Source organism: Trichosurus vulpecula, chromosome 9, assembly GCF_011100635.1.
Source record: "Trichosurus vulpecula isolate mTriVul1 chromosome 9, mTriVul1.pri, whole genome shotgun sequence".
Lineage (NCBI taxonomy): Eukaryota > Metazoa > Chordata > Mammalia > Diprotodontia > Phalangeridae > Trichosurus > Trichosurus vulpecula.
In genome coordinates this window covers 96,754,695-96,781,506 of record NC_050581.1, presented here as the reverse complement: position 1 = coordinate 96,781,506, position 26,812 = coordinate 96,754,695, and the positions used below count along the sequence as shown (strand labels likewise).

Here is a 26,812-nt window from a genome sequence, read left to right as displayed (position 1 = left end):
AGTACTTCATCATCCAACATTTGGCTTTCCTGGTCCCAGGAGTACAGGCTGCCTGAGATTTTCAGCTAAGTCATTTCCACTTAATCAACTAACACAAATTAGTCATTGCATGGTGTCGTTGAAAGGTAGAGTGCTGTTCTTGGAGTTAGGAAGACCAGGCTCCAGTCCCAACTCTTAACATCTCCTTGTAACCTTGGGTTAACCAATTGATCTCTTGGGATCTCAGTTTCATTATCTATATGATACTAATTCCAGTGATCTGTGATTTCATTTGTGTAGGTTCTCTTTCCACTGACAGATTGAAGCACTTGTATGACTTAGTCGATGGGCTTAGAGAGTTGCTATAATGAAAAAAATTCATTACCCTACAACCACCTTGATGCTGGCCCTCAGATGACAGACACATTGTTTATCACTGGGTCCCAACTTTAACTGTATCCAGCTTGACTGGACCTGCTAGAGCTTGTGCTCCATTAGCACTTGAGGACTGGGTGAGGATTTGAGACCCAGGTACTTCCTAGGTTTTACTGCCTTCATTCACTATTGTGGAAGAAGGGTGAGATTTGCACTACCCCATTAACAGGGCTGTTGAGAGAAACATCCTTTATTCTCCTTAAAATAATGAAGAAATGGTCTTTTGGTGGGGGAGGGCCATTAGGGTCTACTCACCTCTGCAATATTTTAGTATCAAACTATAATTCTTGAAATAATTAGTATTTTTAATTGTACAAAGTTCAGCAGCACACACATGAATTTCTGATGATGTTCCTCTGTTCCAGTAGATGGATTTTTTTTTTTTGATTATCAGGGGTGTGTTTGTGTGTGGGTGTGTGATGAGAATTACTTGTTCCTATTGTACTCTGAAGGGGTATTAAAAAGGTTAGCTGGAATGGCACATGCAGTCCTCTCTAGATATTTTAAAAAATGGTACTATTAAAAAAGACAGTAGTACGATAGAATTTCAGGATGGTTCTTAGTGGTGTATACTTCTGTCAGGAGTTTGAATATAAAGTAGTTTCACTGTTCAAATAATTTCTTTCCTTTCTTTCCTTAGAGGTAATCCAGTCCTCTAAAACCCTTATTTTATAAATGAGGAAACTAAGGTCCAATAAAGGTTAGTGGATTTGTTCAGGCAGATAAGTAGCAGGGCCAGGATTCAAACCCAGGTCTTTACATTGTAATACAGTACCTTCCCAACATCGTAAGAAGAGAAGTATGGAGTGATGGCTACAGCTCTGCATTTGAAATCAGCATCTTTCCTACTTAAATGCAGAGGAGTTGTATACCCAGGCCTAAATCTGAAATTTAAAATTAACCATAATGCTCAGAGTTTTGTACCTGGAATCTTAGAATCTGTGTTCAAATCCTGGCTTTGCCTAGATGACTTGGGAAAGTCACATGGCCTCTGGGTCTCAGGTTTTCATTGTAGAATGGGGGCGGGGTGGGAGTTGTTAAACTAGATGACCTCAGAAGTATCAGCAAGCTTGAATTGTGATCCAGTCCTGAAGCTAAATTACTTTTGTTCAATTTTGTTCCATTTATGCTCTCCTTCCTTTTTTAGTTCATCTTAGTGGCCATTCCCCTTGCCAAACCTGGGGGCAGGAATAGGGAGCACCCCTGTCTTCTACTAGATCTCTTCTGCTCTTTCTTTAGCTGTTGTAACCCCTGTGGCTGCTCACAGGTGCCAGATTTTTTTCCCTCTTGATCTTGCATAACTGAATTAGAGGTATGAACTCATCTAAAAAGTTTGACTTTTGACATTTAAAAAATCACTTGCTTGTTGCTTTCATATTCTTTATATACATAGCTTGATCACAAATTATGACTAGAAAGTAGCTACAGAAAAACCTCAGCTATTCATGGTACTTGAGGGCTAAGTCAGAAGATGCAGAATTGAAACATGAAGGGACTTCAGAAGTCATCTGGTTTAGTCCCCTTCATTTTACAATGAAAACATGAGACCCCCAGGCAACATGTACAGAAATCTGGGCCTTTTGCTTGATTTGAAATTCATATTTAGCCCTGTGGTGTAGGACCCCTTTGCAATTTATAGTCTGAGACTTGCCTATGGGCAATGAAAAGTTAATTGATTTGTGCAGAATATGCTGTTTACCTGTGTGTTAATTACCAACCGGTACATTTATTTCAGTGTTTTTTTGTGTACAGTCTTTCCAAAATGTGTTCCTATAGCAGTAAGGAACTAGTGGATGCTTGTTGATTGGTTGAGTGATATAAATGAATCTGCCTAGATGCAGTACCCCAAACATCCTACTGCAGGTTTGGAGAGGAAATAGTGTAGGAGATTGGAATGAAGGCATCCTGACTCTACGCTATTCCCTGGAAGAAGTTGGTCTTTATTCAGTTTCTGACAAAAGCTGTTTATTTGTAACTTTCCCTGTTTTATAAAATTATAGTGCACCAGCCATAGCATACGAAGTACTACTTGCTGTATTAGATATGCATAATTATTGTCTCTGAAATAATTTTTTGAGTTGAATTTAGTTTAATTTTCAGTGCTGTAAGTGAAGATGATTTTTTTCCTGCTGTTTTCCTCAAAAGCCTCTTTTCCAATTTATTGCGTCTCAATTTTAAATCTTTTCAGAGAATATGTTACATTTTTTTCTTTAGTTTTTTTTCCTGCCTAACATTTATGTCCTTCAAGTATTCTCAGATAAAAAAAGGAAATGTTTCCAGGAATAAGCTCATTTGTTCTTTGTCAGAAAAAATTTTCATCTCTTGGCCTATTAAATGTAACCTGCAGTGAGAGAGCATTAGTTTACATTTTCAGGAGCTGTCATTTAGCCATATGGTCTTTAAATAAACTAGTTTTCTACATATTGGATTACATTACTGGGCTGCAACATGTTTTAATGATATAAAAGAACATGAGCCCAATAAAATATTCCTAATGTTCATTTCAGTGAATTTCTTGGAAACATTTTATATAAACAACAGGCATACATTTTTAAAATGTGTTAAAAATCATCAACACAAATCCAGATTATACGGAATCATTTATTATATAAGATTAGTTAAATATCATTTTTGCTCCTTTGCCTTCTTCCCCCCTCTAGGAAATGATGTACATCTGGAACGGTTTTACAGTAGTGGGCAAAAGACCTGACCTCACAGAAAATCTCTTGATCACCATCGAAAAAGCAGAAACAACTTTACAAAATGAAACAAGTAAGTATGAAAGGTAAGAACATGAAAGCTGTATCTCTTTCTTTCTATCTTTCCCACTTGTCCTTCTAGCTCATTTCCCAATGATTTTAATTCATAAATGTCATAGATAAACATTGGGAGAGAAGAGAGGAAATTGAAGTGAAGTTCTCCGTAAGATTCTGCGTCATATGAATTACATGGAGCAATTGTTGGCTGTGTTAGAGCACCACCAGGCAAATTTGCTTTAACCTAGATTCTGATTGTCTGTGATTTCCATGAAATCTTGTTGGGGCCTGTTAGAGAATCTTGGATTTCTGAAATGCAAAGGGGAAATGTTTGTTTCCAAATTGAGATCTTATCAAAATTTAAATGTTTCCCCACTTTGGGAGGAAAGTTACCTATTCTAAACTAATTCCATGTCTTAAGGAGTTGCCTTTGATAAATTCCATGGGTTATTTCCTTCACATTCTAACAGCCTCCAAATCATTTTGATGCTACCAAAGTAAAGGAGTTACCATAAATACTAAGGCTGCTCTAACAGCATCACTACTTAGGTAGGTGGCTAGATATCACTTGGAAATAAGATTTTATTGAAATGGTCTCTATCAACGATAGTAAAAATCACAAAATTCGAGAAATTGTTGGGAAAAAAAAATCATGATTTATAGATTAGAGCTGAATTGCAATCTGTCAAGTGAGACTTCTTAGATGGTAAAGAACAAAGACCCTTGAGGATCTCTGAGGTGACACTTTGATTTGGTCCAAATTTCATTTTATAATTTCCTCGAATGGAAAAAGTTACCAACTAAGTAGAAATAGGTTCTATTTTGATAGACAGTAATAAATGTAGCTTTTTGTCTGATGGATAAGAATTCAGTTCAGATGCTTTTCTCAATCTTAAACTGCATGAACCAAATCAAAATGGAAAGCTAGTGTGTTTTCTCACTCTTATCTCTCCTTTGATACTAAGTATGTAACTAGGAGCCATGGCCCATCTGATTTTGTTGTGCTTCTGGAAGGACTGACATCACTGAAAAAGCCCATGGGGTAGACTAGGCATTGCTAACATGAAGAAACTATGGGGAAATGTGTTCTCATGGGAGACCATGCCTCTTCTAGGCAGGACAGTGGATGGACAACATCTGCTCTATTTGTAGAGCTTTTCCTTGAATGTTACAGTCACAAAACAGTCACTGCTCTGCTATCTATGCCTTCACTGATCCCCTAACTTTGTACTTCTAGGTCTTAGCGTTGTATTGTGCCCCATTCTTCTTATAATTCTGTACTTTCCCCAATTTATTCTTTGTCTTCTCAACCCACTTGTAAGACTGTAAATTGATTAGCCAGATTCTGTTTGGGGGAAGAGCAATTTATGAGACTACTTGAGTGTCAGTGTTCCAATTTCTCACTTTATGTGCACAAGTAATAAAGGTGTCTTGGTTAAACCAAGAAAATGTAGAGTGCTAAATTAATTCTTCAACATGAGGCACATTTAAAAAAATTCTAATCAGTCAGTAAGCTTTTACCAAACACCTACTATGTGCCAGGTACTGTGCTTTAGCACTTGGGTACAAAGAAAGGCAAAAGACAGTTTCTGCTCAATGATGGGGGAAACAACAGGCAAATACACCCCCCCCCCCACACACACACACTATAAATAAGAGATAATCTCAGGGAAGAGAAGCATTAAGATTAAGGATAACTGGGAAAGGCTTCTTGTAGAATGTGGGACTTCAGCTGAGACTTAAAGGAAGCCAGAGAAGCCAAGAGGGGAGGATGAGGAAGGAGAGCATTCCAGGTTTGGGGGTCAGGCAGTGGAAATGCCTGGAATTGAATTGGAATGGCTTGTTTGAGGTACAGGAAAGAGGTCACTGTCACTGGATCACAGAATAGTGGGGATGAGTAAAGTGTAAGAACACCAGAAAGGTGAGGAGGAGGTGGGGTCAGATTGTGAAAGAATTTTTATCACTCCTAAAATTACTGCTACCTGTTTATAGATTACATTTTCCCTCTATTAATGGTAAAATAATTCTGGATGAATCATTTACCTTGGTTAATGTATACTGTAAATAAATTTAAGATTATGGGATAGACTGGTGAAGTTAATGTTGATGCTTAGCAAAATGATAGAGTGGAATATTAGATCATAACACTTAGAAAAGAAAAAAAGCAGTGATGATGAGAATCAGTATAGATTCACTGAGAACAATAAATCAAAATATTTCCTTTTTTTATAGCATCATATGCTTGGTAGATCAGAGGACCTTCATAGAGATGTATATTATTTAATTTCGGCAAGGTATTTGGTGGTAGCTTTCATGGTATCCTTGTGAATAAGATGAACAAATGCAGACTACATTCACTTTGGTAGATTTGAAGCTAATTGAATAACAATGCTGGAAAAAATGCTGATTAATGTATTGTTAATCTGTAGTAAAATTTCTAATTATTCTAAATTTTCTAGTGATGTGGTTCCAAAGCTCTCTGCTAGTCAGCATTTAAAAAAAAATCAGCAACTTGGACAAAGAAGGCATGATTATCAATTTTATAGATGTAGAGGATAGCTAGTATATTGGATGAAAGAATCAAGTTCAGAAGGCTATTAATTGGCTAGAATGCTGGGTTGAAACAAACAGGAGGAAATTTAGCAGGGATAAATATAAGGTCCTGCATTTAGTTTCAAAATATGAATTGTATCCTAATAAATAGGATAGGGGAAAGACTTGAATAGAAATTAATGATAAAAAGATATGCAGGTTTTTTAGTTCATTGCAAAATGAGCCACAGTGTGATACAACAGCTAATAAAAATCTAGTGCAAACTTAGGTTTCATTAAAAGACATTAAGAGAGGAGGACCTTGTCCCACCATATTCTGCACTATAGCTTGGTACCAGTTAGTGAGAACAATAGTGAATCTTATGAATCATTTAACTAAGCACTGCATGTTTCCTTTGGGCTGAAACTATTCACCATATTTACACAATTATAACTTCCAGTAGTGTGAATTTGAATACATGAGACCATTCACAGGATTCAGTATTCACACTAATTAGGACCTAGTCAGAACCAATCTGGAATACTATGGTTAGTTCTGGGAACCACAGTTTTAGAGTTAGTCTTGTTAAACTAGAGAGTATGAATATAAAGGTAACCAGAAGGTTGAGTTATCTGGGAATCATGTTAAATGAAAAATGTTTGATGGATTTGGACATTTTAAACCTGAAAAAGAAAAGACGAAGGTTTGACATAATAGCACTCTTTTAATTATTTGAAAGTATATAATGGGAAAGTGGGATTATAGTTAATTCGGTGTCACCCCCAGAAGGCAGAGGTAAAATTGAAAGGAAGACAGATAATGGTTCATCTTAAGAACCATTTCTAGTATTTGGAGCTGTTCAACAATAGATCAGACTGTCTTACAAATTAGAGAGCTCATTATCACTGAAGTTATTCAAGTGGAGTCTAAACCATTTGTTAAAGAAATTGCAGAAGGGATTCCTTTACTGGGTGGAAAAGTGTATGAGATCAGGGGTTGTTAACCTTTTTTGCATCGTGGACCTCTTTGGCAGTCTGTTGAAGCCTATGGATGTGATGTGTTTAAATATATAGGATAAAAAACATATTATTACAACAGAAACCAATTATATTAAAATAAAGATGTATTTTTCCCATCCAAGTTCATGTACACAGACCTTTTATGGGTCCATGGACCCCATATTAAGAAACCTTGTACTAGATGTAATCTAAAGTCCTCATCTCCTCTAAGATTATATGATTCTGTAGATTCCAAATGGACCACTGAAATTTGGAATCACAGGGGAAAAATGGCCACTGGTGAGCTTTTAACCCCATCCAGCCATCTCATGGCTAGGGTCATTAGGTACAGGGAAGACTGGGTAAGAGATAATGGATGGCTCTGTTGTTTTACTGAAAAAATTCAAAATAGCTCTACTGACAAATAGATCATTAATGTCACCTTATATATGAAGGACAATGAATTTACAAAAGAATAACTATACAACTAAAAGAGGTTCCTTTTTTTCTTTTTTCCTCACCCCCTTTTCGCAGAAAAGTTATAAAACTTCAGTACTATAGCTGGGCTGGAGCTTAGGTAGAATAGCCAAAAAATTGAATTGTTCATCTGCAGGGATTGAGCAATGGACATAAAAACAATCCCTTTGAATTCTGGGCTACAGGGAAGCACGAAGAAGAGCATGCAACAAGATGGGAGCACACAAAGAGGAGGGAAAGATTTTCACGGTTTGGAAAAGAGTCACAAGAAAGTATGTATAAGAGCATATTAGACTCTATGAAGATGACACATTTCTTCTTCTGTGTTGTCTTCAGCTTTACAACCCTGTAACCATATTAATCTGACAAACCTGCCATGTTGATGCAAAACTGCCAAATTAAAAGAGATTCCCCTTGACGTTAATGCAAAATGAATCCAAATGCATGACATTTCAAAGAACAAATAAATGACCATAACGACTTAAAATTAAGATTTTTAAAAACTGGCTTTACAAAGTCCGTGCAACCTCTTGAATAAATTAACTTTTTATTCATCTAAGTTGATTAGATTTATTAATGTGTGAATATGCAGTTTTACAGAGCAGAAACAAATCACATAGAAAAGGCATTTGTTCCTGTCCTTGGGCATTACAAGCTAATTAAAATATTCAGATAGACCCACAATGGTCCAATATATATGTGCAGGTATCACTGCTACTAATACTTCCGCTAACAACTATTTACATTTATATAGTTGTTTAAGGTTTATAAAATGCTCTATTCACAACAACCCCACTAGGTACTGGTATTATCCTCCTTTTATAGACAGAGCTGAGGCTAGAGACATTAAATAAAACTCACGACCTTTATCTTCAGGCCTCGTTCCCACCTCCTTCCACCCTTCAGTGTTGAACGCAGTGTGGCCCACACTGACATCCTGCCACTTACAGCAGCTAACATTTCTGTCCTGTAGTACTTTAAGGATTTTACACGCGTAGTATTATCTGATCCTCACCACAGCTTTATGAGGTAGATGCTATCATTTTTGTCACTGAAATTGAGGGAGAGAGAGGCTAAGTGACAGAATTAGAGATTGGATTCATGTTCAAGTCTTCTTGACCCCACCCCAACACTTCGTCTACTGTGCCACCTAGCTACCTCTGAGGTACTTAGTCATACTTAGTGTTTGCTGGATGAAAGAATGTCCATGGGGAGGTGAAGAAATTATTTTTCACTGAGTGAAAAGTATCTTTTATCATAATTTTTTTCCCCATAAAACGTCACTTAATTTTTCTGGAAACACAGCAACAACTAATGTAGGTTTTTTTTCTTTCTTCTTATGAGTCCAATAGAACAGATTTCTAATTGTGAATTTTCCGTATTATGAATTTTCTATTCAAGGCCTAGGAGCATTCCTACTTTCTTTCAGTGAACCTGCTGCCCAGCTAACCTGAGAGCAGTTTGAACTTTGGGCAGCAGGGACTCCTGTCAGAGAAGATCATGACCCTTACCAAATCAAACAAGTTTTCTCTGTACATGCTAGTGTGCCTAGCATGTGATGTGAAAAATAGTTAACTACAGGCAAGAATACATAGTATAAGTAATTTCTTCGAGTAGGAGAATAATTACATACACAATTCAGAATGCCTCCCTCTGTTTCCCTTGTTCTCATACATTGACATTATGGGATGATAGATGTAGCAGGTGTAGGGTTTCATATCAAGGGTACAAATGTGGTTAGAAACAGAAAGAGGCTACTGCAGTGGAGAGGCAAAGCATTGGGTGAAAGCACTGGCCTTTGGCTAAAGGTCACTTTCCAGATGCTGTATTATTATTCCTGATATTTATAGTAGGGCTTTAAGGTTTACAAAATGCTTTCTTGAAAACAATCCTGGAGAGATGCAAGTATTGATAATTATTATCGCCATTTGGGAGGAATAAGCTGACGCTCAGATTTCATGTCTTGCTCATAGTTATCCAGTCAGTAAAGGGCATGATTCTGACTTGAACCTAGATTTCCTGACTCCAAATTGTTCTTTTCACTGTTCCTCACTGATAAGGATGATAGTGGCTTCTTGTTCAGTCTTTATATGTAGGAAGATTTTTTTCCTCCAATTAATCAAGAGGCAGCATTGACCTTTTAGCCATACTGCTGACCTTAGAGGGGGAAATCAGTTATTGTAAAATGGAAATAGAATTGTGAACCTGGCTAGTTCAGCCTCACCATTGCCTGCTTTTGGTGGGTGACTTGTTTATTGTGTCTCTGACCTTTAAAGGAAATAAGAAAGACAACCCAAGTCAGACATGATGGTGGAAGCATTTGGTGTTCTCCCTTGCCAGTGTTCTGCCTGGAAGATGTGAAGACTGATTTTCCAGGTCTTTCATAAAAATTGGAATTTTAGCCAGCTTGGAGTCAGTAGCCTATAGTCATTTCCAATGGAGGTCCATTTTTAAATTTTTTCATTAAATGTTACATGGTCTTGGAAACTGTCAGTTAACTTATAGTTTGTTGAACTTGATTGGCTTAGTGGAAAAATATGTAATAAACATTGTATATAGGGTGTAGCTATGATTTTGTTAGTATAGGGAACTCCCAGTGTGGAAACTCCATCCACTGATGTATCTTGACAACTTTCCTGTAACTCGTTGTCTTTGCCAGTTGTTTGGGGCACTGAAGGGTTAAGTGATTTGCCCATAGTCACACATTTAGTATGCATCAGAGGTGAGCCTGGAACCCAAGTTTTCCTGACACTAAAGCTCGCTCAATTTGGTACATTGCTACATGTCATAAGGATTACCTGAGTTACAGAAAAGGAAGTCTTCTGTTTTGCTTTGTTGCTTTTCATATTTTTTCACTTGCTACCCTTATTTTATGTTTTTAAAAATGAATTTTATATACAAATTAAAATCCCATATTGTGATTCTGTGATTTACTGGTAGAGACCTAATAACTTCTTGTAAAGTGTTGTTTAGGAACCGCTCGGTGGTGCAATGGGTAAGTCACTTAACCCTGTTTGCCTCAGTTTCCTCATTTGTAAAATGAGCTGGAGAAGGAAATGGCACACCATTCCAAATATCTTTGCCAAGAAAATCCCAAATGGGGTCACAAAGAGTCAGACATGACTGCAAATGACTGGACAACAACAAAAAATGTCCTTTAGTTTAATGTAATACAAATGTCAGCTGGTCTCATGGGATGAAAATGTATGACTCAGCATTATTCTTTAACTAACTCCCAAAATATGACTTGACTACCAAACCTGGTTTGTTAGCAGTTTGTTCCTCAACATCAGAAGTAAATGTTTTCTAATCTCAGAGGTTATTTGGTAGAGTGGAAAAAAAAAATTGGATTTGGAATCAGATGACCTGGGTTTAAAACTTGACTGCTAATGTGACCTGAACAAATCACTTCCTTCCCTCTGGACTTGGGTTTCTCATATGTAAAATCTCTAAGGGTCTTTCTTTCTAGCTCTGAGTCCCATGATCTCATGATTTATATTTTGAATTAAATAACTCTCATGCTTCTCACAAAACTGTGCAACCTGAAAAAAGACATTATTTTAGTAAGGATTTTGGAGAAATAGGGTAACTTTGAGCTATCTGTTTTATTTCTGCTCTTATCTTACAAATGGGAGGAAGGCCCATGTTTCCTGATGACACACTTAGAGTGGCTCTGCTACTCATTCACTCATTGAAATCCATCCTGTAGTGTTCATACTCACTTTGATAGCACCATTGACAAAATGTTACCACAACTCTTGACGGCATGAAATGATGCAGAGGCAATATAATTGAGGGGACAGAACATTGGATTTGAGGTTGAAGGACTTCAAAAAGAATTCTGGCTATGTTGATTATTTTGTATGACTAACCTTGAACACAATTCATTTCCACTTTCTGGGCCTAAGTTTCTTATCTGTAGAATGTGCGAGTTAAACTAGATGATTTCTAGGATCTCTTCCAGCTCTTAATCTCAGGATACTAAAATTTGTTGTAGGTGAAGATTCCTTAATCATGACAATAATAGACATTTATATATTGCCTTTATACTTTACTTTTTGCAACTTCTTTAGAGATGGATTCCCCATTATGGGACTGAGAGGCCACCGGAGTGACAGGGACTATTGTTGCAAATTCCTTCCTTCCTTCTTTCCTCCCTCCTTTCCTTCCTTCCTTCCTTCCTTTCTTCTTTCCTCCCTCCCTTCCTTCTTTCCTCCCTTCTTTCCTCCCTTCTTTCATCCCTTCCTTTCTTCCTCCCTCCCTCTCTTCCTTCCTTCCTTCCTGCCTCCCTCCCTCCCTTCCTCCCTCTCTTAGATATGACTAGAAATTCTTACCCAGTCTTTGACTTTGCACTTTAACCTTGTTCTGAGATTGGAATGACCCTCTCTCCTGTCTCGAGCGCCACCCCCCTTGGTCTATAGTCTCATTTAATCTGAATTTTTAGCTACTAAAAAGTTCAGTTGTACAGATTTGCAACCCTCAGGCCTCTCTTCCACCCCTCACATGAAAAAACATTTTTGAAATGGTTAATAAAATTAAACACAGCAAAGAGATAATATCTGAGGCTATCTTATTTGGATGGACATCACAAATGGTTCTCTGACTTGAATAGTAAAATCGGTTTTCACTTTGTATGGTATGAGTATAATGTAAAGATAAATCTTTAAAGGAGAAAGAAAAGTCCTTCTTAATATTTTTACTCGGGTAGTCAGGAGTTTGATCAGATCCTAAAATGCCTTTCATCTGCCTTAGCACTGTTTTGTCTAATTTTATTTGGTAGTTCTTTTTCAAAAAGAATGGAACCTAGGAGAATTGATAATGAGTTGTAAACATGATGATCTGAAGAGGGTATTTTACTTCCTGAATTTTTAATGGGTATGAAGCCATCTGTCTCTCCATATGTGTGTGTTACCCTCTCCTCCCGTTGCAGCCAACACTGTTATGAGGCACAACAACAAGCTAAGACAACCCCCTTGTTATTGCTTTGCTTCTGATAGACTTCCTGGAGCCTTCTCTTGGGTCTCTAGGCTTTTTTAGCCTTTCAATTCTCCAGTACTGCATTTGGGCCCTTGAAATTTGGCCTGCAGCTGTCTCAAATCCCTTTTAAAGTAGGTGAATTTAAATTCTTGATAAACAAAAATAACATCCTTTAAGAACAAACATTTGTTTTTAAAATATGATTGATATTCTCCAGGATTATCACAAGCACTATCTTGAGAGAAAGAGCATAAGTTTTCATAATTTGAAATGACAAATATTTCCTATAATTTTAAGCAGGCCCTTTGTTGGAAATTTCATAAATGACAGCTCTAGCTTTTGATTTTAAATTTAATTTTAAAATACTTTTCTTTCCATTTCTGTTTTAAGAGTGCAGTGATTACTTCACGGATGACCAGTGTTTGGTGCAGTTACTGAAAGGTCTCTGTCTGAAGCACTTAGGACGACTCTTACAAGCTGAACTGTGTTTCAATCAGGTTATTCAAAGGTAAAAATAAAAAGCCACATAAGGACATCCTGTTGTTTGTTTTTTTGAGTGCTGCTCTGAGAGATAGATGCAGAGTACTCGGACCTCTTGTTGTTACTACCTTTTTGCTTTTGGATAATACAATGTGGGGGCCTGTTGTGTTTGTTTAGTTTTCCTGAAAACTTTTATGTTGGTGGGATTCAAGCTTGAATTTTCCTTAATGTCTTGAATTTACCTGAAAAGATACATGAATTTTTTGGTGTAGGTCTTCCTCCACTGATGCCAGTTGCAACCCAATCCTTACATGCTTTAATAGACAGTTTCATAAATTGCTATGCCCTTATTCCCCCTCAAAAAAAAAAAGAAAAAGAAAAGAAAAAAACTTCCCAAGAGCTGTTCAGCACTCAAGGGATGTGTATTTCCAAACTTAGCTAGAGTTGGATAATGAACACTTAAGTGAAGGTGCCTTGCTTTGGATATTTAAGGTTTACATTTAAACAATTAATTTCTGACCTACTTAGCTAATATATTTCCAGACTAGGTAAGAATTCTAGGTGACAGGTTTCAATAGTGTCTGCTCATTTTTCTATAGAACGTTTCCCTCTTCTTTGAAACAGGAAAACTCTTTTCACTAGTATGAATGAGCATGTTGGTGACTCTGTTCCTGGATATGGCCTATTTCTGTGCCTAGGTCTCCTCACCAAGGACCACTTTATTGCCATTACCATTTTTATTGATAGTCAAGAGTCCAAAGATTGTATTCCTTTTCACTGCAACTATCCTGACAATAGCACACTGTCTCCCTATAATGAGAAGAAGAAAGAGTTAATGGAGAAATGGGAGTAAATCCTCCCTGGCTGAGGAACTGCAGTATGTAGATGTGGACCGTGGCTGAGAGAAACATGATTCTGTATTTATTACTGTCCATTGAGGTTATTTTAACCCTGGCTAAAGGGTAAGCCAGACATTTCTATTTTCAAATCCTGGAGTCAGTGATATTTGTTTAACTGAGCTCAGAATTGCTTTTAGAAGTGACTTGGATGAGATGTGTCACATGGTCATCGACTTTCAGATGCTTAAGGAGTGTTCATATTAAATTCATTTTGGGTGGGATTGGGGAAGTATGATGGAAAAGTGCATTGTGAGGAATAATAGGCAAATATTGCTCTTTATTTTTTGTCTGGAATTTAACCAACATTTACTTCATATCTACTAGATGAAGGTGGCGCAGTGTTTAGAGTACCATGCTTGGTATCAGGAAGGCTCATCTTCACTATTTCAAATCTGGCCTCAGACACTTACTAGCTGTGTGACCCTGGGCAAGTCACGTCACCCTATTTACCTCAATTTCCTCATCTGTAAAATAAGCTGCAGAAGGAAGTGGCAAACCACTGAGGTATCTTTGCCAAGAAATCTCAAATTGGGTCATGAAGAGTCAGGTACAACTGAAAATGACTCAGTCCCACCACTGCCGCCACCACCACCAGACAAATGTCACCTATGCTCAGTACTGGGGATACAAAGACAAGAATGAAAGCAGTTCTTGCTCTCCGGGGCTCTTTCATACAGAGAGATGTAACATTTATGTAGATAAGTAAAAACAAGATAATATGAGAAGGGAGCAAGCACTCCTACCTATTTTGGAGGTTGAGAATCACGGGAGGACTCATACAGGAGGTGGTAATTGAACTGTGCCTTGGAGGAAGTTAAGGATTTGAAGAGGCTGAAGTGAAGGAGGGACTGTGTTCCACATATGGAGAATGGCCTTTGCAAAGGCATAGAAATGGGAGATGAAATTCCAAGGTCAGGGAACAGCTTGTGAGCTAGTTTGGCAGGAAATAGAATATATGGAGGTAGTAATGTGCAGTGTGTCAGGGTCAGACTGTTGATGGCTTTACATGCTAAGTGGAAGAGTTTAAATTTTATTCCAGAGGCATCAGGAAGCTGCTGATGAATTTTGAGCAGGAAAGTGTCATAGAGCAGAGTCTTACAAATATTATTTTGGTATTTGTGTGAAGGATGCATTAGAGAGGGGAGAGACCGGAATTGAGGAACTCATTTAGGGGGTTTTGCAGTTGTCTAGATGAGGTACCGAATTTTGCAGTAGTCTAAGTTAGTGAGGAGAATCTGGGCTACAATAAATACCAGTGTCAGTGGAAAGAAAAGGATGGATGCAAGAGAGATTATAACAAGTGATAGAAAAATGAAATTTGCCAGCTGACTATAAATACAGAGTTCCACTTTGGGCTTGTTGATTTTGAAATGCTAATAGAACATCCATCCAATGAATGCTATCCCTTAAGACATTGGCAGTGGGAGAGTGTAATTTATAGTAATGATATTGGAGAGGGAGCCATTAGGTAAAGAGAGATTGACAATAACTATGAGAGAGGGAATGATTGAAGGGGCAAACTTCAAGAGATAAGGGGGTGGGGCAAGGGAGGAAATGGATTAAAGTAGGAGAGATTGGTCTTGGCAGGGAAAAGGAAGAGAGAATGAGAAATGATTTTGAGAAGTTTTAGATGCAGAATAGAAAAGAAGAGGGAGCTCATGGCAAAGCTCTCTGCTAAGAGGGAAGAATTGGAATAATCTTGGGGAGCTTTGAGTGAAGAGAAGGTTTGGAATAGTTAATGTGAGTCATGTGATAATCAGAGAAGAAAATGTAAAAATAATGCTATGCAGCTTTGAGGGTCTAGCTAAGAGGATATGGCATAAATCTGTAGCCAGTGCATTGGCCCAGTTATGTAACTTATTTGACTAAAGCCATGAATAGCAGTAGGACAAGGGAGCAAGAATGTGGCTGAACTGGTTAACTGTGGGGCCAAAGCAAAAAGTGAGTCCAGAAGAACAATAATGTATTGGGAAGAATAGAGAGGTTGTGATGAAGAGGATGAGTAGGTTTAGGAAAGATTGTGGGAAAGAGACAGGTGACTAGGAGGATGTGATCAGAGAAGAGAACTTCAGAATTTCAGGATCATGGAGGTCATATAATTATTGTCAACAAAGGTGAGATCTGAGGTATGGACTGAGGTATGTGACTAGGGGAGAGTGAAGGTACAGGTCATCGAACTGATGAGGTTGAGGAATTGGGTTGCCTGGGTATTTGTGGGGGACATCAGCAAGTATCTTGAAGTCCTTGAGTGTAAGGTTAGGGGTTGGAATAGAGAGGAAAACTGTGAGCCAGGTACTGAACTCAAGAAAGATGGGAAAATGACTTGGGGCTGTTCATTTTTGACCTTATATCCCCAGCACTTAAGAAGTTATCTGGCACATTGACATTTCATAAATGTTTACTGAACTGAACTTGTAGCTAACAACCATCAGATTCTAGGTAGGGAGATAGAGTGGGAGACGATGAACTGCAGAGGAGGAGAGGTTACTGAGTGATGGCAGTAGGAGGTTCTCTGTTCTTTTCCTTTTGTACTGTCTGAGTGCATTTGAGGAGCTGCATCCAGTACTAGACAAGGTGTTTACCAGGTTTGAGAGCACACAATGGGGGAGGAGAGAGCAGAGCACGATGGGAACTAGAGAGGGATAGAGGTGACATCTATGAGAATGAGACAGCAAGGAGAAGTTATAGAAGGTTTTTTTTGGAGGGGTGAAGGCAAGGCAATTGTGGTTAAGCGACTTGCCCAAGGTCACACAGCTAGTACATGTGTCATGGGCCTGAGGCTGGATTTGAACTCAGATCCTCCTGACTTCAGGGCCGGTGCTCTACTCACTGTGCCACCTAGCTGCCCCAGGGTTTTGTTTTTTTTTTTTTTTTTCACCTCAGTATATAGTGATTCACAGAAAGATTAGAGGGAAGCAGAGAGCAGAAGTTTGCTAACCATAGGCTGGGATAAATACCTATTTCCTGGTGTTCCCACACTCAGTTTCTGGGGTGGACAAAGGTGGCTTCAGTCAGTTCTTTCCCAAACTAGGGCAGAAGGGGTTGAGCCAGTAAGAACAAGAGCTTCAGCAATATGGGTGGATGAATACTTGGTTTCTTTCTTTCATGCTGAGATGCTGGGGGATGGATGCTTCAACAATCCGGCTAGCAGCTGCTGTGGTGTGTGTGTGTGTGTGTGTGTGTAAAACCAACAACAACCAGCTCACAGAATGCTGCAAGCCCAGGTTCTTTTGATCTGCTTTACTAAGGAAGCGACTTTAAAGGGGTTAACAATCTCAATTTAATCCAGCATACAAATATCATTCACTTGGTTCAAGAGAAGAAGCCAGAACCCTGAGCTTCAGAGCAAATACAAACAAATTACAAACATCAACAGACCAAATACAATTCATAGTTACCAGGAAAACCATCAACATCTGAGTTCAGCCCGAAGGCCCTTACAGCAGCTGCCCAGAGTCCCTTGCCTCCAGGAGTGAGACCCTTAAGCAAATAGCTCTGTTCTCCCTTTTTATACAGTTTCAGACATCATCAACTATCATCTGAACTTAGGCTCCTATGATTGGCTGTGGTGTTAGCACCTCCCTTCATTGGCTTCACCTGGAGCCCCACCTTAGTCACCAATTCACACCCATATAGGCTTAGCACCTAATAGATAAGGGTTTGGGTCTGGGGCTTAACACCTCGTAAGACTCCATCAAAGACACCAAATTAATCAAAGGAAACAAAGGCCAAACTCTTCAAGGATCCCCAATACAATGGAACATATCCAAAAGATGCCTACATCTACAATATGTAATTGGCTCCTGGTCGAGTCTGGTGTAAGGGCATCTTCTGGTCTTGGATGAGATCCTGCTGACAAGAGGCTCTGGTGTCTGGGCCCTCCATGATTCCTGAGGCCTAAGGTAGCATTATTGCTTTTCTCACATATTTTGGTGTGATTGGAAAACTAAGTGCACCCTCTGTTGTGTCAGTAGATTCCAGGGTGGGGAGGCCAAATTTACTCCCTTAGGGGACTCTGGGCTGGATAACCAACAGTCAGGATCCAGGTAGGAGTAGGTGCTGGAACAGGAATCTTTGTACCAGTGATCGCTCTTGATGGTAATCCTCCTCATTTTCTTGCCACTATCTTATGTTTTGCTGCCATTTCTCATAATGTGGACCATGTGCTACGCTTTGTATTTGAAAATTAATTCCCTGCCCATCAGTTGGGGAATGACTGAACAAGTTATGGTATATGAATGGGATGGAATACTGTTGAGCTGTAAGAAAGGATGAGGACGATGGTTTCAGAAAAACCTGGGAAGACTTGTATGAACTGATGTAAGTGAAGTAAGCAGGACCAGGAGGACAATTTATTCAGGAACAGCAATAGAAGAACTTAGGAACTCTGATTGCAACTTAGAGCCTTAATCAGATGCCTGGGGCACTGACAGGTTACCTGTTCTGCCTAGGGTCACACAGCCAATTTGTCAGTGGTAGGTCTGATTCCAGAGCCAACTCTATCCACTATACCACACCGTGTCTCACTTTTGTACCTACCGGTGTAAATGAACAAGGCAGTTGCTCTAACTGATGGTTGTAGCCTAGAGCTCTCTGGGGTGTCCCAAAAGTCGTAGTGCAGTTTCAAGCTATTAAATCTTAAAATTGCACCAAGACTTTTGGGACCCCCATGTCAACTGACTCCCAGGAGGAGTGAACCTGGCTGTGTGTGCCAGAGAGCCATATCTTCATGAGTTAATGAGGAGAGGCAGCAGGTGGAATGGAAAGGATTCCAGCACCTTACTAGCTTTCTGGCTGTGCACAAATCACAACTGCTCTGAGCTCTGTTCCCTCCCATGAAAAATAATCTAGTCGGTACTCTGCAAGGTGGTGAGGAAAGTGCTTTAAAAACCCTCAAAAGCTTTAGAAATAGGAATTTTATTTTAATATATGACGTGTGGTTTAAAACAAATCCAAACCCTAGCACAATCCTAGAATTACTGTTGACTCTCATTCTGCTTCCTCCTTAAAAAAGAAATTTCAAACAGGAAATTTTTCTTGGAAATGGAAAAAATTATAAAGTAGCTCAAGAGAAATGTAAAAGTGGGATTTTGTGGGGGTTTTTTTGGTTACTTAATGGCAAATTAGATCATCATTTATTGTGGATAAAGTCACACTGAATTTTTAGGGAAAAAAGCTTCAATATTAAAATACAAGATGTGATTTCAGATGTGTTCTTTGGGTGGCAGTAGTGCTTTTTCTATTAGAGAATATGAAGCACTTGTTAAAATTGTTTCTGAAGTGGCAAAAAAACCTTTAGTTTTTTTTTTTAATTTAATATGTATGTGTAGATTGTTTGAAAGAATGAAAATGTAAAAAAAAAAATAAAGCTCTGAGAGAGGTGCTTAAAATGAGATCTGGCATCTGTATAAAGATAAGATGCATAAGAAGTGTGAGCCTACATCAGGTATCGGAATAAGATGCTATAATGGGGATTTTAGGATCAAAATGTTTTAGGGAAAGATTGAAATGTATACTCCCTTTTTGATTGCAATCATGAGGCTACATCTGATATATCAGTGACAATGTTTTGCCTAAAATAAAAACACAATAAAAATTTTTTCATGTGAGAAGTTTTTTTCTTTTATGTGTGGCATGACATGTCAACTTAAAAATGGTTATATTTGCTCAGAAAATAGGCGCTTGTTTTTTGATCTGTTTTAATGAAGAATGCATAAAATATTGTTGTATGTGTACCCTCTTCCACTGTCAAAGCTAATTGTTTTATTTTTATTTCTAGTGAGAAACAACTAAAATTTGACCACTACCTTGTACCATTTACTCTGTATGAACTGGGACTTTTGTACCAACTGCAAGGAGACACAGAGAAGGCCTTACGGATAATAGAAACTGCAAAGTAAGTTGTGCCAGTAGCTTTTCACATTGCTAGTTGGAGAGTCAATGGACAGGTGCTTGTTTAAAGCATTCCCAGATTACTTTGGTTTAAAGTGATCTCTCTTTCTCTAAAAATTTCTCTGGGTACTCAGGTCTCTTTTTGTCTCATCACATTCTACCTTAAGTTTTAGTTATTTGCATCTATGCTATATCCTCCTCTCTCCCCAAACATTATCCAGCGTTTTGTGATCCTTGAATATGAGGAACTATATTGTTTTTCAAGCATGTTCTCTATCTTATGTGTAATGAATATTTGTAGAATTGAATGGAGCTCTACTTCCTATCAAGCACAAGTGCTTGAAGAGAACAAAATCCCAGACACATACCAGGATGGACTTGGTGATTGCTGCTGCAGTTGGGCTTTAATCTATGCTTCTGCTTTCTCTGGATCTCCCTGTCTGTATTAACTCTTATGTAAACCCTGGCCTTGGGCACACTGAGGAAAATGGTGGAGTAAATTAGGTGCCCACACCAACATTCCCTCTTTCTGTATCTCCGCCCACCCCCAACTACCCTTTGTCACCATCCTACTTGTACAGTTTTTTTAAAAATTTATTTGTGGCACAGCTTTACTAAATTAATCATATGGTATCATCCCATTGTTCAAGGGTATTAGAATTTTTAAATCCCGATCCTGGCATCTGCCATATTTGCTATTATTCCAGTTTCCTGAATTTACAGATTTGATAAGCATGCCAGTTATGTCTTTATCCCGGGCATTGATAAAAATGTTAAAACAAACATAAATGAAGGCAAAGTTTTGGTGGACTACCATTGAAGGCATATCACCAGACAGTAGTCATCAGTCCAAATTAATTAACACTTTTTACATTCATTTAGCCAGCTTTGAATGTACCTGTTATACTAACATTCAGCCTAGATAGATGTATGGCTTAAATTCAGATGATATGACAGTTACTGTAGTCTCATATATTGTCAGGTGCTTTAACTCTAGCATTCACCTGATCTGCTAGTCAAATTATCAGGGATTACAGCTTGTCTGTAATTTAATAAATATGTCTTAGAAAGGTACCTGAGATGTAGAAATGTTACATGACTTGGCCATGGTCACAATGCTAGTGTCAGAAGTGGGATTTGAACCAACTTTAACTACAAATCCAGCCCTCTGTCCTTTCCCCAACACTGTCTAAAGGAAATGTCACAAGTTGATCTTATTGAACTTATGTTGATGCCTGATTAAGATTGCTCTACTTTTTCTGAGCACTCACAATTAATTTTTTTTGAACAATGCATTCTAGAATTTTGGTAGGAATAAATTTTCAGGCCACTAGTCCATAGTTTGGAAAATCTATCTGTCCTTTTTAAAAAATTAGGAAATTTGGCCATTTCAGATCCAAACTTTATAATTCCTTAAAAATCACTGATGATATGATATTTAAAAATATCTACAAATCATTTTAGTGCACTAGATTTGATTCATTTAGACTAAGATATTTGAAGTCATTTAAATGAATGAGTCTCTTACTGTTGTAGAATCATTGAATCAGAATTTCTGATGTGAAAGAAGCCTTTGAGGTCATATAGCTAAAATTTGCCTTTTTTATAGATGAGAAAACTGAAACCCAATTAAATTCAGCAGACATTTGTCAAGCACCTGCTACTCACCAAGCACTTATATACTTGGCACTGGGTATGAGTGCAAAGACAAAAAGGAAACAATCTTTTGAGTGACTTAAATTCTCTTGGGTGACGGTAACCCAGAAAGATTAAGTGATGTTCTCCTGGTTACTCAGCTAGTTAATGACAGCCTGGACCAAAGTCTGGCACTCTGGAATTCAGGTGCAGAGTTTCCTTACATATGTATGCCCCAGTGATCCCTCCAAAAGAGCACCATACCTCTTCTTTCCTTCAGTTTCTTCTTAATAATTTTGTGTAACTTTTCCCAATTTGGAGATTATTTTCCCTCAGTTCAGCCACACAGCACACATTCATCAAGTGGGTACTGTATTCAGGGCACTGTGCTGCCTTGCCACTTAAACAGAAGTGAAGTATCAGCTGTCTTTCCATTTTCTCTTTGTTATTTCTTAACTTTAGATCGTCCTCCTCAAGTAGGGGGCCTGGATAATACTTGCCAAAGCTCCTCCCGTGCTGAGTCCTGGGTAGGGGAGGAGTGGGAAATACCAATGAGAGGTCCAGGGGGGAGTGCTGGATGGATTACCAATGGGGGTAACAGGGAAGCTTTCTTGGAGGAGTCAGCTTTGGAGGCAGGACTGAAAAGGAGAGATTCAGTAAGCAAGAAAACAGAAGGAGAACACTCCAGGGACACAACTAAGAGGGTTCAGGGAGTCTCCCAATTTCCCTGGAGAGTGTGTTGAGGAGGGTGAAAGCTTTTAAATGACAGAGAAGAGAGTTAGAGCTTTCCCCGGGCTGGGGAGGGGGGGCGGGCGGGCAGGGAGGGTACCCATGAAGATTTTTTGAGACTGGAATTACCTCAGTAAACATGATATATCTGGCTTATAGGAAGGATGCATTGGTGATACTGTTCATGAAATGTGTTTGGTAGAGAAAAGATAACCCAAGTTCCAAAAGAAGGCTCCCCTGAGTGTGAGGGGCTCTGATTTCCTGTTGACAGTTTGTTCTTATTGCTTTTTAGAACCAACTACAAAGATTACTCCATGGAGTCCAGACTGCACTTTAGGATCCATGCAGTGCTCAGCAGTTTGAAAGGCTTTCCTGCTTCTACTCCCTGATGGAAGCCACATGGGTGGAAGAGTTTTCTAAACTGGCTGGAGCTCCTACTCTAGAGAAGTCCTTGTATTAAAGTAGAGAAGTGATCATGTACATGAGAGAGGGAAAAAGCAAATTGATTTTATTATCAATGTTTTTTTTCATCTGTCTCTGTTTTGATGTTGTCCTCTTGTTTCCATGTTTTCCTATGGAATTTTACCATAGCTTTGTTCAGAAAGTCTTTATTTTGTCTCATAAGAAGCAGCTTACTGTTAGACTTGAATGGAGGTGTGAGGGTTTTATTTTAAGACTTGCGGGTGCAATAGAGCCTACTTCAGATGATTTTTTTTCTATGTGCAGATTGATGTTGTTGAGGTAGCAGGATGAAATCTTACGATCCTGGATCACAGCTAGGGGATTCAGGGGAGATGATATTTCTGTACTGTGCTATTTTACACCCTTTGAGCTCCAGAGCTGAGCCTCCTATCAGCCAGTTAGTCTCCATGAGCATTTCATAATCTGATATTTTACTTTAATACAAAAATAAAAATCACTGTCATCCAGAAATATGAAATTGCTTATAGATATACCCTTCTGAAGATTACGGTACAAAACTAGCAAAGGACAGGAACGGGTGTTGCAATGATTTTATAGGCTTAAAGGCATTTCCTCACTTGAACTGAAACCAAAGTGTTGCCTTTTCCTTCCATCTGATAAGAGGAAGCGACCTTTTTTTTTTTTTTTTTGAAAGAGAGATGTTGGCCTCTCCACAAATGTACTGAAATCGTTTGTCTTTCCCAGAACTTGTGGGTCTCTCTAGTGAGAAAAGGAAGACCATGGAGTTCCTGGGCATTCAGTAGTGGGAAAGGAAGGCCTGAAAGTATAAGTCTGATTGTTTTTTTTTCCTCCTCAGGAAGCAAAGCACAATTAATGTTGCTTGTATAGTATAGTATAGTACTATCCTTAAAAGTTCATTATGTTTTGATGATCAATGTCTGATTTTATGATCTCTCATTGCTCTTAATTTTTTTTAAAGTTCTGTTTGTACACATTAGTAATATGTTCAGTTCGTTATTTGAAAATTACAGTCTTGGTGTGCTTAAATTAACATTCATTTTTCAAAAATAGCTGATGTCAAAATACATAAGACATGAAATTTCAAATATTTGAAAATCACTTCTTTAAAGCACATTATATCTCACAATTGCCACTTTTTTTTTTTTTTTGAGGGGAGGGATATTTCTGGCTTAGGACCAAATACCAGCTGCTAATGGCTACAGCAGGGAAGTTCAGGTAGTTCATGTATGTAGCAGGGTTCTTTTATTTATATTGTGAAGTATTATTTGTTATTTTAATTAAAAGACTATGCCCTTTTTGGGGATGGTATTGGCATGTGATTATTGGCTGGTCCAAGTGGTCCTTTTGTGAATTGCAAGATGTGAAAATCTAAACATATATTGACTCATGGAACTAATCAATTTAAAAAAATATATTGTGCTTTGTACACAGTTAAGTGCTTGATATTTGCTTTTTTGTTCATTCAAAAAATATCTCCTTAGCATCTCCAATAGACAATAATACTTGTAGGGAACAGAAATTAATTCTCCTGTTCCTAGTTCCTGAACTCATGTTCAGCAGGTATGTGATATTAAATGGCAACACTTAAAAGCACTATGATGATAAATTTTCATTAGTCTACTAAAATGATGAGTATATTTGCTATCCCTAATTATAGAAGAAAGGAATTCAGAAAAAGGATTTTTAAAATTCAGCTGTTGCAATTAGCTTGGAAAAATTTGGTAAATCCAAAATTTTACATGTTTGTACTACTTTTCCTGGATGGTATCATTTAAAACAAAACTTTTTTATGGCCTTACTTGGAATTGTTTTGGTTGTATCATTTTTAACTGAGCACCCCTGTTCATTATTTACAGGCAGTATTCAGAACTCCGTAGTCAATAAAAATTCTCTCTTAAAAAAGGCGAACAGCCTTTTAAAAGCCAATGGTAGATTCTCTGCTGTTGTTTTTAGAAACTATTTTATTTCTAAATTGCCAACTACATTTTAAAAAACTCTGATAACTCCAAATAATTGATATTCATATTTACCTTCAACTTTTAATTTATGTCCTAAAATGCTAAGCAATATGGATAAATTTGCCAGAACTAATTTTATAAGCCTTAATATGATTTATTCATTCAGTCTTCAAATAATAGTTAAGCACCAACTTTTTATGAGGCACCCTTTTAGACACCAGTTTCTTCTGAGTGTAGCAGTCTATACTGGTTGCTTCTCCTTGCTCACACAACCACTTATTCCCCAAATCTAGCAGTCCAGCTTCCACTTCTGTTACTTGACTGAAACTATTATCTTAGTGGTCAACAATGAATTTCATGACTATCAAATTCAATGGCCTTTTCTCCATCTTCATTTCCCTTGACTACCTCTCTTTAAAACTTTTTCCTTTCTCCTCTTCCATGACATAGTACTCTTGTAGTTCTCTTCTTACCTCTCTGACCATTCTTTCTCTTTCACAGACTCTTCCTTTTCATACTTCCTAGATAGAGGAATTCCCTAGGCCTACCCTTGGTCCTTTTTTCTCTCTGTAGATTCTCTCCTTTGGGGTCTTCTTTCACTTCTGTCACTAGCTATCACCATAATCACAATTGTATGCATGACTTTCAATTTTATACATTCAGACTTGATCTGTAACTATCTCTGCCATACCCCGCCGGTAGCACCTCAAATTTATGTCCCAGACTTACTTTTCCATCTTGCTTAAATCTGTACTTCCCAATGTCTCCATATCTGTTCATTGTACCACCATCCCCCCGTAACTGAAACTTAAAATTTAGGTATTACTTTGACCCTTCCCTCTTCCAAGCACCTGTCCCCCATATTGAATCATTTCTCAAATCCTCTTGGCTGGTGAAATAATTCACATCTGTCCCTTACCCTTCGTTCCCTTCGACTTCACCCTAGTACAGCCTGTCATCTGTATCTTGCCTAGATCGTTGCTATGATATTCTTATTCATCTCCTTGTCTCCAGTTTCTCTTCAGTCCAATCAATCCTACACACCAGTCCCAGAGTAGTCTTTCTAATGTACAGTGCTGATCATGTTGTCACTCTCCTACTCAGAAGCCATCATTGGGTTCTTGCTGTCTCTTGAATAAAGTTCAGACTCCTTATCCTGATATTCAAGAACCTCCTCAAGTCTGCAACCTACCTTTTCAGCCTTATCTCATAAACAATGTTTTTCATTGTTGCCCAGACTCATCCTAGTCTTTGCCTTTGACTCCCTCCCAGGGATGTTAGGAGGAAAGCATTTTGTATACACCTTAAAGTACCATGTGAATGTAAGTGTGTGTGTGTTTTTACCATCTGCTATGCCTTTCCCTTCCCCCAAATCCCTGTTCTCTGCCTGTTGAAAGTCTACGCATCCTTAAAACCCAGATCAAATTCCACTTCACAGAAAGAAGTGGAGGTTCCACTTATCCTCCTTCATATCTTTCATTGCCCTTTGTTGGTATTTCATCACTTGTAGTTTATTCGTTTGTGTGTAAGCCTTATCTTCCTGATTAAACTGTGAGCTCCTTGAGGGCAGGGACTCATGCTTTAACCGATCTTTGTATCGGTGGTTTGAACGTAGTAGGAGCATAATAAGTGAATTGAATTGAATATCAACCCCCTCTTTTATTTACAGGGTAGCTTGCTAAATCATCTATAAATCATACTGTGTTGGAAATGAAAGCCATGTTGGTCAAGATTTGCAATTATACAGTATGTTTTATCAGTATGTTTAAGAGCTTGTAGGGTTCCTAATATACATTCCTTTTTTGATGGCGAGTGATAACAGTCACTAAATATAGATACCAAGAAGTTGTGTTCTTTTAAATCTTTTGACAAGGAAACTGTCCATTAATACTTGACAAGTAATGAAAAAATATCTGTATCAACTCTCACATTCCTAATCTTGTATGTTTTTTAATGGGTTTAACAATCTCTAGTTGGTTGTGATGATGGGAACTATGGTTTCAGGGGGGAACGTATTCCATGGAAATTATCTTCTGACAGTTGTGTTACGGCTCATACAGATAGTCACAATTGTTCATTTTTGAAGTACTGTGTACTTATTCCTTTTCTAGTTAATTTTTTGATGTCTGTATTATATGTATAAGAGTTAATGATTTTATTCATTGATATAAAAAGTTTCTTCCTGACAAAATTCAAGGTTGTCTTGGAATTATGCTCATTAATTTATCCTTGAGTTTACCTTCCTCTCTATGCTGTTTATTCCAGGTGAAAGTCTAGTAAGGTTACAATATATTCTCTTGGTACCTGATAATAATCAATACTTCATGAACCATAAACCCTGGAGGAGCTCTTAAGACATCTAGTTAATACCCCTGGTTTTGGACAGAATTTTATATGATCTTTCTTAGAGTATTGGTTACTCCTTTAACATTTCTTCAGAAGAAGGCTCTTGACTCTCTTTGGTATGGTCAAATAGTTCTTTATTGTCTGATCCAAATGTAATCAGGAACAGTTTGACCTCTGCTTGTGTTTTCTTCTCAGATAAAGCAGAATAGCCAGTCACTGTTAGCTTTAACAATAACTTCATGTGCTCGGAATATCTTTTTTATATCTTACTTCAT

General features: G+C 38.0%; 1 protein-coding gene across 1 annotated transcript in view; it reads left to right on the top strand.

Annotated features, from left to right (window-relative positions):
• The window catches only part of TTC39B (tetratricopeptide repeat domain 39B), a 145,480-nt gene extending 119,093 nt beyond the window's left edge, over window positions 1–26,387 (top strand). The window contains exons 16-19 of the mRNA XM_036738064.1: window positions 3,075–3,186; window positions 12,545–12,662; window positions 19,313–19,429; window positions 22,082–26,387. Of these exons, the coding sequence (XP_036593959.1) occupies window positions 3,075–3,186; window positions 12,545–12,662; window positions 19,313–19,429; window positions 22,082–22,178 (444 nt within the window). The 3' untranslated portion in view covers window positions 22,179–26,387. The remainder of the gene's footprint in view (window positions 1–3,074; window positions 3,187–12,544; window positions 12,663–19,312; window positions 19,430–22,081) is intronic.
• Window positions 26,388–26,812: the final 425 nt, after the last annotated feature.